Source organism: Mesoplodon bidens (genome assembly GCF_964165515.1).
Source record: "Mesoplodon bidens genome assembly, chromosome: 12".
In the NCBI taxonomy this organism is placed as follows: Eukaryota; Metazoa; Chordata; class Mammalia; order Artiodactyla; family Ziphiidae; genus Mesoplodon; species Mesoplodon bidens.
Genome location: NC_138168.1, coordinates 37661825 through 37677235, shown reverse-complemented (window position 1 = coordinate 37677235; position 15411 = coordinate 37661825). Strand labels below are relative to the sequence as shown.

The following is a 15411-nucleotide window of genomic DNA, read 5'->3' as shown; positions in this document are numbered from 1 at the left end:
ACTAGCTCCACAACACATGTTTAAAATTGCTTAGCAATTGTATAGAGATCGATAAGAATGAAAAACCTTTTTTCTTTGTGAAGCTGCATTATTTGGGTTTCCAAGCCCGAATGCTAGTAACTCTCTAAGAACTATGTGCTTGACAGTCGCTCTGTGACAATGTAAAGAGAAGAATCAGAGGGAAAACCCTATTGCAGGGACAGATTTGAAGGCCTAGAAATCTGCTTTTGTTGATATTATGGAAGAAGTTGCAGAACCATTTAGGGGATGATTCGGTCACTTCTCTCTTTTGTACTGTAATTCCTTCCACTGTCCTTGGGAGTTTGCTCCCAGATAAGCCTCCTGTATCTGTGGGCTGCAACAATAAAGCTTACCAAGCCTAAGCAAGTAAACTGAGTACTGAAATACACAACCTTCCAGGAAGCGCTAAGAAAATAAAAAGTAAGACTAAGTTGCAGATGCAAGTACATTTGTTCAATTCATTGAGCAACCGGGAGGAAAGAACCTCCTTAAGAGTAAGTGAATTTTCTGAAAAAGTCACCAAATTTATAGTCATTTGCATGCTGAAGTGCTACCAGTCGTTAAGAGAAAGAACATGTACAGTGGCATTTAGTGCTAGCAATCTTTTGATGGACAAAAATCAATTATTATACAGGAGCCGCACAGAGGGGAGCACTCAACGTATTTAGACAGGCCTGACAAAATCTATTGAAAACCAAGAGCACAGAGGGAAAACAGGCATTCCTTCTATGAACTTAAATAAATATTCAGCCACCTGATACTGCCCCTAGCTAGTGTATCCATAGTAGTAAGGACAACAGGATGAGGCTAATAAACTGAAAATAGAGCACACATTGTTCTCAAAAGCTCTCTATGTCTCATTCAGAAAGAGTACGTTTGTTATTATTTTTGGTGATTAGGAATTTATATTTTAACAATTGTTATACAATAAACGAAATCATCATATATGAAAACACGGTTCTAAGGTTGATATCTGTAACTCCAATAATAATGATAAACACAAGAAGCAAGGGAATTTTAACCACTGAATCTGAAATTCAAAAGCCAGGGTGGTAATATGAGGAATATGAAAGAGAGGGCATGAGCAGGCTGGAGTTTTAGGTCTAGACCTGCAGGTGAGGCTATATAATTTCCAAATTGTATGACATCATTTAAGTCAAAACTAAAAAAATAAATATTTTAAAAATTGTTCAGAGCTTTCTAAAATGAACTCATTCCATGACATGACTACTGATACATACTACACCCATACAGTGTATTGGGCGTGGGTTATATTGTTGAAGAGGAGCAAAAAACATTAGGAAACAAGATGCTTAATCTCAATTCTAAAGAGAAAAAGTGAGATAAGCCCCATTACTCTTTTGATGGCCCAGAAAAATCTGAGATTATGGTTTAAAGAAGCTGAAAGAAAACGGAGTGCTAAATTAGGAGAGGGGAGAAATAAGAGGCCCGAGGCATCCAAGCAAGAGTAGCCTAAATCTTGGCCCCTGAGGAAATGTCTAGATGTCTGGGGACACACCTGTGATGGCATCACAGTGCTGTAGCAATATGTGGGATTTCTGGATGAGAAGCACTGCTTTAGGTGAACAATTCTCAATCAAGATGCTATTCTAGGGGCTTCCCTGGTGGCGCAGTGGTTGAGAGTCCGCCTGCCAATGCAGGGGACACGGGTTCGTGCCCCAGTCCAGGGGGATCCCACGTGCCGCGGAGCAGCTGGGCCCGTGAGCCATGGTCACTGAGCCTGTGCGTCCGGAGGCTGTGCAAGATGCTATTCTGGTCATAAACTATAGTTGTTAGACTTTTCCATCCTGGGCCACTAGAGACTTCATTTTACAGTATTGGTTGCTCAAGTTGGACACACAGATTAGGTGAAAGCCCACTTCTCTACTTTCTAGCTCTGTGACCATGAGCAGGTTACTTAGGCAATATGAATACCAGCTTTCCCACCTGTAAAAGAGTATGGATAATGGTATCTACCTCAAAAGGTTATTATGACAATTAAATGAGTAAATCTATGAGTAGTGCTTTGAACAATGTCTAGCACATAGCAGACATACCAAAAATGTGTATTATTTTTTTTTAATGAACCATGTTCATATAACCTTATTTAATGAAGCTGAGAAGCAGATAAAAGCACCAGCCTCAGTTATCATGGTCTCCTTTCAATTTTTCAAATTTTTCAAGATCTTTCCTGCTTTAGGGCCCTTGCATATGCTGTTCTCTCTGCTGAGAATATTCCTTCCCCCTCTCTTTACCTTGATAATTTCTTCTCAAACTTCAACTCTCTATCCTTCGGCATTGAGACCTAACCTGGCCCATCCTTCCACTCCTGATCCCTGGTGTAACTCTGGATCATTCTGTAAAAGGCATCACACACTTTATCTTTCTCTTATATCTTAATCACAAGGTGTGGTGTGTGGTACGTGTGTGTGTGTGTGGGGGGGTTCTCCTTATGAATCCTACCATTTTCTAAGCTCCATAAAGGCAGAGACCATGTCTATTTTCTCCATCAAATATAGTAGTTATCACAAAGCCTGATATATCATCATCACTAAGTACATATTTGTTAAATACAAAAAGAATGAATTAAAAAAATAAATAAATACAATTCAAGAGAAATGGAGCTGATTATAAGCATACTGATAATGCCAAATTCTAGAAAACCTCACTGGCTTTTTTTAAGACACATAATAAAAATGTCAAACAAGAAGCATTAAGGGAACTTCTCTCTGTGGAGATATCATTATTCATAACATAGCCAGAATCTCCTCTGAGATTTTCCAAGAGAGAAAAGGACAAAATAATCATAAAATAAATCAAATGATCATACTTCCTTATAAAATATAAATTAAGTATCAATAAATTATATCAAGCTGGCTTATATAAATAATGCAAATAATCTCTTCAAATCTTTTCCTGATTGTGGATACTCTGTGATCAGAGTATTCAGAAAAAGAAGTTTTTCAACTAAGTGATATAAAAACAAATAACGTACCTTTCTTTTTAACAAAAATCACAACCTCTTTGAAACTAATACAGTGACATAGTCTAAAATATAAGTAACCTGTTCATTAAAATGTAAGCTTAGAGTATGTTCCAGAGTTGATCTTACATCTTGGTTATATGGAGCAATGATCTGAGGAATAGTTCTCAATCATCATTATAGGTCAGAATTATCTGTGGAACTTAAAAAAATGAATATGTCCTACAGTTAAAGGTAGCAATAATTTTTTAAAAGCTTTATGCCTGGCTCTGATATGAAGCTAAGATTAAATACCACTTGTTTATGAATAGATATAAAATTGTTTATTATTGAGAAAAATATTTGGATACTTTTTATTAAATAACTGAGTAATTAAGCAATACTGAGGAACTGTATGGGTAGTCTTAATCACCTGCTTTGTCTGGACAAGAAGTTTGCAATAACCTGCACACTTGAAAAAATATTTAAATACAGCCATTTAAAAGTTGCTTATGCCTCTAATTTTCTGCTTAATTAAATACTGTTTATTTTATTTAATTTGACAAATATTTATTGAGTGCCTCTTATGCCCAAATCACTCTTCTCTGACACTAAGAGATCTAAAAAGTGTAAAATTTGATTATTGGCCTTGTACAGATCCATGCCAAATAGAGACCCAGATATATACAAAATTTCTAAAATAAAAAAAATGCATGGCAAGTGCTATGATAAGAGTATTATGATACATGAAGTGTACACTCCTCTGCCCGCCCCAAACATACGCAACTAAATGAAAAGATCAAAGAGTTGCACAGAGAGCATGTCATCTGAGATGGGTCTGGAAGGATGAAAATATTTTCACAGGGGATCATAAAGAAGTGAGCAAAGATTTGGAGCCATAAAATAAGTGATGCATTTGAGAGTTTGGCTGGATCAGGAAGAACATAGAAAGGAGAATGGGGCTGGTTGCTGAAGATGACAGATGTCCCTTGCCCAGCACTCTTTACTCTGTGAGCATTGTAGAGGGACATGTGGTGTAAAAACAGGAGGCTTAGTCAGATCCTAATTCTCCAAGGAATGGTCGGTGATGTTTGGAGAAATATTGCACACATGAAATAATTTAAGAATAATATAGTATTCATTCTAAATAATATAAACTACTGACAAGTTCTATATTTCAGAAATGGAGAGAACCATATTGCAAACAAAGGGAACGGGGCTAACACAATCACAGTAATAGGCTAACTGATTACTCCAGTTCAGTTAAAATGCAGGATTCCTGAAGGGAATAATGGGAAATGACAATAGAAAGGTGGGAGAAGACAAGACTGTAGAAAGCTTTGAATGTCAGGGTCAAAACTTGGGGGCCTTTTTTTTTTTGCCGTACGCAGGGCTCTCACTGTTGTGGCCTCTCCCATTGCGGAGCACAGGCTCCGGACGTGCAGGCTCAGCGGCCATGGCTCACAGGCCCAGCTGCTCCGCGGCATGTAGGACCTTCCTGGACAGGGGCATGAACCCGTGTCCCCTGCATCGGCAGGCGGACTCTCAACCACTGCGCCACCACGGAAGTCTTTGGGGGCCTTTTTAATGGTCAATATGGATTCACTAAAGACTTGTAAGCAGAGAAGCAGGAAATGACAGAGTTAGATCTTCACAGTGGAGAGTGAAGTGCATTGAAATGGAAGAAGGTCGTCAGCAGGAGGGATAGTTACATAGTTACTGTAATTGTCCCAGCAGCAGGTTATGAGATCCAGGATATACTGGCAGATAAAGGATATATTAGTGCCCTGTGAGGACATTCCATCTGAGGACCAGGGCTGGTGGATCGGTGGGTTTGGGAGGTATCTTTGAAAAGAGAAGGAGATATAAAATTAAGTTAAAGGGACCAGCAAAGTTTGGATATGATGGAGCAAGTATTTACTGAGGTTCTTAGCAAGGGAGTAATTAAAAATCCTTATGAACTTCCATCACTGTCATTTCATGATTACGAGTTTTGCTTCATTATCAAGAGTCTTTAACACAAGCGGTTTTTTTTTTTTTTTTTTTTTTTTTTTTGCGGTACGCGGGCCTCTCACTGTTGTGGCCTCTCCCAATCCGGAACACAGGCTCTGGACACGCAGGCTCAGCGGCCATGGCTCACGGGCCCAGCTGCTCCCCGGCATGTGGGATCTTCCCGGACCGGGGCACGAACCCGTGTCTCCTGCATCGGCAGGCGGACTCTCAATCACTGCGCCACCAGTGAAGCCCCAGCCGTTTTGTTTTGACATGCCTAGAGATCTGACATCCTTTGTTGTTACTATAAGGGCAAGATTATGAATTCTTCCTGGCTTGATTTGCCACCATAAATCAAATTTAGAAATTATATAAATGCTAAAATTGTGTGGAGGTTTGTTCTGGATTATAATATTACATTCCTATTGATTACCTGGGGAATCATAAGAACTAGTATTGATAAATTTATTCTGTAGGTAGAAGTACTCACTAAATCATCAGCCCCTTGCTTGTCCTAAAATTAAGATTCTCATTTGCAAATAGCATGGTAGGCATACGTAAACATTACTGTGTGATCTAATTAAAATATATAATTATAAGAGGGGTAAAAATATCCAGCTTATCAGTATTAATTTAATTCTATTGGTGATGAAAATATCTCTGGCTTAAAACAGCACTTGTCATTTGATTTCATTAGGGAGATTAGTAAAGTAAAAGTGAATTTGCCATGATGAAAACAATTAAATTGAAATCAAGGTTAAAATATAATTATAATAGAAAAAGTCCTGTGAAATAAATGGTATGCCCTCTGAGCTATATCTGCAGGAGATGAAAACAGAAGCAAAGTTCACATGCAGCTCCTCACATAAGTATATTTATACAGCTGTATGTCCGTGTACTTTTCAAATCTTAACATTGACAATTTTTCAATAGCAACTAATTTTGTAGAAACATAAAGATTTCCAGTAATATATGAAGCTGTATTATTAATCAACACAAGCAGCCCAAACTTTAATATAATTTAAATCATTAAAAGCTAACAAAATAAAACTGTAACTAAATTAACATTGACTCATCTGTTATACAGTAATTGTTAAATAACTGTAAAATATATTACATTCTGTTCATTACTACTCCAATTATAATGTCCTTTTCTATCCATTTCCATGTTTACCTACATTTATCTAAAAAGAATGGAAAAACACTTACCAAAATGGTGGTAACGATCAAAGAACGATTGGATAAGGAATCTGTGATGTTGGCTGGCTTTCCCTTTTGACTTTCTGTCATATTCAGGCCACTGGCTGGATCCCAAGTTCCAATCTATAAAATAGCATATGTACTTTGTAAATCGTCCATCAGGCACCTGGGAGAGAGCACTGCAGAGAAAGTTAAGACTGCTAACACTTATTATTCACATCTGCTGCATTATCCGCTGTTGTTGAAGTAAAGGCTGCTTGTTTTAAGCATGATTCACTGCTTTGTGAAGTGTGTCCAGTGAAGTGTGACATTAAAGAACAAAATGATCCATTGCACTTCTACAGTCAGTGTGGGAGCTTAATTTTCCATTCAGACTTTCATTCACCAAGATAAACTACTGCTGATGATACCTTGATAGCTGGCTGGAAACTCATTAATAGCACATATTTTTGACAGTAATGGATCTGTCTTATCCCCTCATTACAATGATAACATGCCATATTATATGGACAAAGCTAAAAGACAGAGCAAAACCTGGGGATCCAGGGTAAATTAATAGGTAAAAGCAGGCTTAAAAGAGGCATTAATTCGTATTCACAAAACCCCCAGTAGGGCAAAATCATACCCCAAATTACCTGCAGAGCATTTAAAAATATACGTTTGCAGCTTTAACATACTGCAAGGAAAGGAGATTACAGCATAATCTCATTTGGATAACCCATTCTAATACTTCCACTTGTATTCTATTCAATATGTATTTTAATTTAACTAATACCCTCTGATAGATTAGGCCATAAACTCTCTGTGTTCAGACACTTTACACTCACTGAACACAGTCTATAGGATGACACAGAGCTACCTCTGGAGAGATACATATAAGCATAAGATGCTACTAAATACATAAATTGGGTGGTTTACATACATGCACCTGCACCATTGCATGTCATGTAACAATGGTGACCACTAAAGGAAAACAGAAGCAAAAGGAGACACAGAGTCAGTATTTCTTAGTCAGCATTACTTTTCCTCACCCTCTCAAACCTGGGAGTCATCAGTAGTGAAATCTGTCTTATGTATGCCCCTAGCCAATTACCCAACTTGTTTCCCTCAAATGAAGCTATAAATTATCAATTTCTTTTTAAAATAAAGTTTTGTACATATAGATCTTCCTCAACTTATGGATGAACCCATCATAAGTTGAAAACATTGTTAAATCAGAAATGCAGTTAGTACACCAACCTACCAAACATCATAGATTAGCCCAGCCTACTTTAAACGTGCTCAAAACACTTACATTAGTCTACAGTTGTAGTCAAAATCATCTAACACAAAGCCTATTTTATAATAAAATGTTGACTATCTCATGTAACTTATAGAATACTATACTGAACTATAATGAAAAACACGCTGGTTATATGTACAACAGGATGGTTGTAAGTGTATTAGTTGTTTACCCTGGTGATGGAGTGGTTGACTGGGAGTTGGGGCACACGGAACTGCCAGCATCACAAGAAATTATCGTACAACATACCACTTGCTAAGAAAAAAAGATCAGAATTCAAAATTCAAAATACAGTCTCTACTGAGTATGTATCATTTTTGTACCATCACCATTGTAAAGCTGAAAAATCATAAGTTGGGAACCGTTTGTACATTAAATTATCTTTAAGGTGACATTGATTTAGCAGGTAACATTTACTCTGGTCTACCTAAATATGCTAACAAGGGTCTCATCAGCATAAATCCAAATTAAATGTTATGATCTTTTTATTTTCTTTATATTTTATCAAACATACTCTTTTTGATCTCTTCATTTGCATAGCTTTCTTAGTAACTTTTTAAGATATCTATCTCCGTTTAATTGGAGAAGCACAAAAGTAGAGATGTTAATAACTTCTGTTCTTCATAAGAATAGATATGTCATTCTAATAGTTGTACATAAAAGTAAATCTCAGTGTTTTTTTTCAAGAACTTATTTGACTATACTAGGAATTCAATATAAATGTTTTTAGTGATGTTTAAAAAAGAACCTCTTGCCATATTTTCTCATATTTACTTAATTTTTCTCTTACCGTTAAAAGCTATATATTCCTAATGTTTGTGTCAGTAAAGAAAAAAGTCAAATAATACAGTAAGGGGAAAAAAAGAAAAAAATCTTGATTCAGCATTCTTTCCAAAGTAAATTACCTACTGATCTTTTAAATTACTTTAGACTGTGACTACCATGATGTCATAAAGACAGAGACTAATTATAATTTAGGGTCAATAATGGAAGGTTTTCAAGGGCCAGATGGGTAGCATCAATGTGTGACGTCAAAGAGCATAAGCCAGTAGTAAGAATTTCCAGGCTAGGGAATGAAATTTTTAAATCTCACAAAAATCTCAAGGCAGAATAGCAAGAGGGGCCACAATCCCAGCCCGCTCTGCTGTGTGCCTTGGGCTTCATGTTCCCAGAGCAGGTACTTTTTTCAAGTTCCCCGCAAGGCATCACCAGAGTTAGAAGAGGCCCTGCTGGGGACCTGGGTGGAGGACAGAGGGGATGTCAAACCTAGAATGCCTGCTGACCTGCTTAAACTGTTTCAAATTCAAAATCATTAAAAAAAAAAATCTACTCTGTTGGCTAAACAAGATATCCGCAGATTGTATTTTGCAGTCACTGCCATTTTTCTGCCCCTGATCTATAATTAATACCTATTACACATTTGTCCTTTAGATTTTATTTCCCTTTTTTTCACTATTGGTTAAATAGTTAGATTTCTTTCAGACATGTAATTCTACCAGCCAAAGCACTGGCAAACATCATTTGCCCACTGTCATCTGCCAAATGACACCCTCAAGCTTGACCAGTAAGTTTTTCAACTTTCTAATCAAATCACTAATACAAAATATTGCCCATTTCACTTACATCATCCTCCATGATTACTTTTATAAAAAATAATTTAGTGGGGGAATAACATTATCTACCTCACAGAGCTGTTGTGAGGATTAAATGAAAAAGAAGTCAATGCAAGGTGTTTATAAGTGTGCTACAAGTATTATATAAATTATTAAATATATCCTATTTCTATACTATTTTGAGCATTTTCTTCTGGCATTAAAATTAATCAAATTCATAATTTGAATGATTGTATAATATGAACATCATATAAACATACCACAATTTAACTATCATTGTTAAAAACAAGGCTTTAGTAAACACGGTTATTTACAAATATTTGCCCATGTATTTTATTTTGTGTGTGTGTGTGTGTGTGTGTGTGTGTATTTTATTATTCTAAAAACAAATTCCTAGAATTGGAATTACTGAGCCCAAATAATATGAATTATTAGGATTATTAGTACACGTTGTCATATAACTTTCCAAAACTATTGTTGTGTTTGTTATCATCCCCCTGACAGTTCATGGTATAATACAACTTCCTAACAATTCACCTTCTACTTGTAATAGTTTGACTTACATAATTGAATGATACTCTAATGGCTTATGACTGCTGCCTTTATTTCTAGATAGTATATTTTATCACATAAAAATAACTTTTTATTCTAAGTAATTCTTTTCACCTAAATTTCCAGGACCTAGTATATCATGCTTACCTTATTTGTATATTTGCATTTGCTGATAAATAATTATCTATTATTATACTTTCAACATACTTCCCATTTTATGGGTTTCTTTATAAGCAGTTCATCATGAATGTTTTTAATGTCCTATCTTTTTTCTCCCTGGATCTTATTTTTAACCTTGTTCCTTTCATATTATCTGTTTTTCACTATTTCTTTTCTACCTCTGGATATTTTGGTAGACAGTTTTTCCTGTGGTAATTTGTGAGATAACAAAGTTTTCAGTCTACTAAAGGGGTATCGTCAACTTTTGTTTAAACTTTTACAATCACATCATAAAATCAATATTGAATCATAAAAATTAAAATGACATCTATTCTATGAAAATTCACTACTTTGGTTCATTCTGCTACTACACATACTGATCCACAGTTTTAGTTAATTTAATCTGGGGTTGTGGACACTGCCTCTCATTTTCTTTTGCTTGATATATTATAGATCATCTCTTTTCCAAGGAAAACAAATGTAATTTTTAATATAATCTTTAAAACTATTATTCAAGGGCTTCCCTGGTGGCGCAGTGGTTGAGAGTCCGCCTGCCGATGCAGGGGACACGGGTTTGTGCCCCGGTCTGGGAAGATCCCACGTGCTGCGGAGCAGCTGGGCCCGTGAGCCATGGCCGCTGAGCCTGCGTGTCGGGAGCCTGTGCTCCGCAACAGGAGAGGCCACAACAGTGAGAGGTCCGCGTACCTCAAAAAAAAAAAAAAAAAAAAAAAAAAAATCTATTATTCAAAAACTTCTCTATGTATGCTTTAACTACTTTTACTGTTTACTAGGATTTCTAGCCAGTTTCCTCTTTTTGAGTGTTTGCTTTCATTTATCATTGTTCTTACAGAAGACAATTTATTTGTAAAGGATAACTATGTGACATGCTTCTATCTGTAGATTTGAAAATATTTTTGTCATGTTCCTGTACAAAGAAAACTTGACTAAGTAAAGACATATTGTGTCATAGCCTTCTTCCTTCAAGAGCTCTGTTTTAGTCATGTTTTCTATTATTTAACGTTACTAAAGAGACTGAAGGCAGTCCAATATTTGTTTCTTTTTTGGTAAATTTTTTTTATTGAAAGCTTCTAGTATTCTCTATTTGGAAGTTTTAAATCTCATTCAGGAGAGAGAGAGAGAGAGAGAGACATAGAGATAGACTGTAATTCTTTTTTCATTATGTTTGCCAGAAATATAAGGCATTTCTCCATTTTCTGAAGGTGAATTTTATTGCATTTACAATTTTCTTAAACTATTGATGTGGTCATGTTTTCTATAAATGTTATACTCTGTAAATGGATGTTTTCCCTCTTTCACTACCTTACATATGTATCTTCATCACTGATAGAAACATTGAGAAGAGCAGTTCCCTCTGTGTAGCAATGGACAGAACAACTTATGTATGCCCCCTACACAGAAGCATCACATTACATTTTAATTGTAATTCGTTTTTTATCACTCTCTAGTTAAAACTTAAATCCCCTGAGGCTAGAGACTGGTTTACTCATCCTTTTATCCTAAGGCCTATTAATACAGAACATACTAGGGGTTTTCTGTGTGAGGGTTCTGAATATACTGGTCCTCTTTGTATCAGAAATTCCATTTATGTTTTACTTTGAATTAAAATTATATTTCATTTTTATGTATCATATCTTCTTGTATTAAACTTTAAGTGCCTTCAAGGAGGATGTCACAACTTTGAAATTTAGATAATAAATACCCAATGAATATTTATTGAATAAATGACTAAATGTAATAAATGAGTGAATTACTACATAATGAAGACTTTCAGGTTTTTTTAGGTTGTTAACATTCCACACCTATTCATTTGTTCATTCATTCACTCAGCAAATATTGAATGTATACTATGTGTCTATTCTTTCATATTTACATATTTTGTTTTTCATGTTTTGTTCCTCATGTTCTCTTCAAGTTCTACCTTAATATCATATTTAACTTTGGGAGTAATAGGTCACATATTTTTGCTACTTATTTGAATTTTTCCTTATCTACATTTTATATATGTTAATATAAATATTTGTAAGAATTTTATGTATTTTATGCTTTACATTTTATACTTCTCAGGATTTAAAAAAAAATTCTTCATATAATTTCATTTGGTAAAATATGTTTTCTCTCTGGTTGCTTTGTTTTATTTTATTTTATTTATTTATTTATTTATTTATTTATTTAATTTTTATTTTTTATTTTTGGCGGTACGCGGGCCCCTCACTGTTGTGGCCTCTCCCGTTGCGGAGCACAGGCTCCGGACGCGCAGGCTCAGCAGCCATGGCTCACGGGCCCATCCGCTCCGCGGCATGTGGGATCTTCCCAGACCGGGGCACGAACCCGTGTCCCCTGCATCGGCAGGCGGACTCTCAACCACTGCGCCACCAGGGAAGCCCTGTTTTATTTTTTAATGTAGAAAAAAATTTGTGTTCTGAATGATTTTAAAATTATTTATCTGAGTATCTCATTAGTTAGTTGATGCTTTATTTATTTATCTTTGTTTTTGACAGTTTTCTCAGTATAAATTTCCTTTGTTTTGTACCTCATATTACTCCTTTGTGTCCAAAGAATGTTTTTCTTTCCTCTCCTGAGCTACATAATGGCTTGTCTCATCTGTAATTAGCATTTTATAATTTCTTCTAAACGTGTAAGTTAGCACTGCTTCTTGTAAGCAGAATCAGTGAGACATTTTTTATGCTCTGTGGAATGTGCAATAATAATTTGTTTGACAAGTATACCAAAAACTTTCTCAGGTAGGAACAAAATAAACATTCCCAGCTAAGTGTAAAATATTAGTTATATATAAAGTCAATCTCATTTAAAGTTAAGAAATAATTTCCCCATTAAAAACCAGCTGGCACAACAGGATCTATCAAAATTCTATTTACATTGTCTTATTGACATTTACTAACAATATAACCATGGATGTTGGAGAATGAAAAAAAAGCAATACAGTTTTTCATTATAGAGTAATGTAAAAAGGAAAACGAATTCTTTGATTATACACTGTTTTGGCTTAATTTTAGTCAAATTCATCTGTCTTGAACAAAGAACATAAGTGGTACTTTTCCAAAGAAGGCCTGTGTGGTGATCATGAGAAACCACACTGTATATTATAAAACAGTGTTAGCATAATGTAGAGTCTCCATCTAACACCCTATACAAAAATAAACTCAAAATGGATTAAAGACCTAAATGTAAGACCAGAAACCATAAAACTCCTAGAGGAAAACATAGGCAGAACACTCTTTGACATAAATCATAGCAATATTTTTTGGATCCCTCTCCTAAAACAAAGGAGAAAAATAAAAAAAATAAACAAATGGGACCTAAACTTAAAATCATTTGCACAGCATAGGAAACAAAACAATCAACAAAACAAAAAGACAACCTACTAAATGGGAGAAAATATTTTCAAATGATATGACAGATAAAGGGTTAATATATATTCAACATATAAAAATAGCTCATACAACTCAACAGCAAAAAAACTAAACAACTCCATCAAAAAATGGGCAGAAGAACTGAATATACATTTTTCTAAAGAGGAAATGCAGATGGCCAACAGGCACATGAAAAGATATTCAACATCACCAATCATCAGGGAAATGTAAATCAAAACCACAATGAGATATCACTTCATACCTGTCAGAATTGCTATCATCAAAAAGAACACAAATAGCAAATGATGGTGAGAAGGGAACCCATGTATACCAAGGGAACTATTGGTGTAAATTGGTACAGCCACTTTGGAAAACACTATGGAAGGTTCTCAAAAAGCTAAAAATAGGACTACCATATGACCCAGCAATTCAACTCCTGGGTACATATTCAAAAACAAAAAAAACCAAAAACACTATTTTGAAAAGATACATACAACCTGATGTTCATAGAAGCATTATTTACAATTGCCAAGATATGAAAACAACCTAAGTGTCCACCAACAGATGACTGGATAAAGAAGATATGGTGTATATATAAAGGAATACTACTCAGCCATAAAAAAGAGTGAAATTTTGCCATTTGAAGCAACATGTACAGATTTGGAGGATATTATGCTAAGTGAAATAAGTCAGACAGAGAAAGACAAATAATGTATGACATCACATGTGGAATCTAAAAAAATATTACAAACCACTGAATATAACAAAAAAGAAATAGACTCATAGAGAACAAATTAGTGGTTGCCAGTGGGGAGAGGGAAGGAGAGAGGGGCAATATAGGGGTAGGAGATTAAGAGGTACAAAACATTATGTATAAAATAAGCTACAAAGATATATTGTACAACACAGGGAATATAGCCAATATTTTATAATAACTAAAAATGGAGTATAACCTTTAAAAATTGTGAATCATTATACTGTACACCTATAACTTATATAATATTGTACATCAACTATACCTCAATAAAAAAAATTCTTCCCAATAATTAGCTGCCTACAACCACATGACCCATAGTTTGCCTTGCATTGTATTTACTATTTCTTTGAGAAGAAAAGGCATTCCTGAGAGTACTGTTTGAGGGTATTAAGAAGTAAAAAGCATAAGGAAGGTGCTGGTATTAAATGCTAATTTACATTTGGAAGATTAAATATTCTCTCCAATTGACTGAATCTACTTTGGTGAACTGCATGTTTCTCGGTTAACTAGTGTAAACATTCTTTCTGGATAATTTGCAAACTCAGGTTTCTCAAGTCTATATGGAACATGAGTAGTGAGGACAGAGTTTTTTCAACATAGTAGTTTTCTTACTAAGTGTTGCAGGTAAATTAGAGACTTTTTGACCTCATTTACTTCACCCCTTCCTATGTTAAATTTTTAAATGGAAAGTACAGATAGTTACTTACATTATTGTCTAATAACAATGAATAGTACTGTACTTCCATTGGGTTAAGTATTAACAGGAGATCACTTCAGAAAGAATTGTCATCTGATCTCTCAACGATAAACATGAAACATTTCCTAGAAATGCCTATGTGCTCCCTGACAGGGAGAAATCAGAGTAAAGAACAATTACCTGGGAACTGAATCTTTTTCATACAGAAGTGATTTGGCCTATGAGTACAGCGCAAAGAAACCCTCAGTTAACAACTTTTCTAAAACTGTTTATTAACTAGTTAACATGAGTTCTGGAGTTTCACCATTTGAGAACTACAGCGTTAATGTGAAAGCAATAAATGAATAAGTATACAATATAATGACCTTACAGAAAGGGATGACTAATCTAAACATAGATTTTTCACCCCTAAGATTTTAATTTTTGTTTAGGGCAAAGTCAACCCTAAACATAAAGAGTTAAGAGACAGGTGGTAGTTCTGATTTTTAAAATAAAATTTGAATCAATGAGTTAACTGTTCTCAAATATAATGACATGACAATATTAAATTAAGGGCTATTTTTTGCAAGGATAAAAATGTAGTTCATTGATTTCTTTGAAATAAAACCAATGTATTACAATTACATTTAGTATACATGTTTAATTCAAATTCAGTAATTGAAAGAAAAAAATCAACATTTGATATTCTCTGATGGACCAAAATAAGAAAGTGTGTGCCCTCAACTAAGTCAATCCTATTGATTTTTAAACATAAACATCATACAGAGTTTTCTTAAATATTTTA

At 34.9% G+C, this 15411-nt stretch overlaps 1 protein-coding gene across 6 annotated transcripts in view; it reads right to left on the bottom strand.

Annotated features, from left to right (window-relative positions):
• The window catches only part of GRIK2 (glutamate ionotropic receptor kainate type subunit 2), a 638500-nt gene that overhangs the window by 198675 nt on the left and 424414 nt on the right, over nucleotides 1-15411 (bottom strand). For all 6 annotated transcript variants that reach the window (XM_081251561.1, XM_081251565.1, XM_081251560.1 and 3 more), the window contains one exon: nucleotides 6185-6298. In XM_081251561.1, the coding sequence (XP_081107687.1) occupies nucleotides 6185-6298 (114 nt within the window). The remainder of the gene's footprint in view (nucleotides 1-6184; nucleotides 6299-15411) is intronic.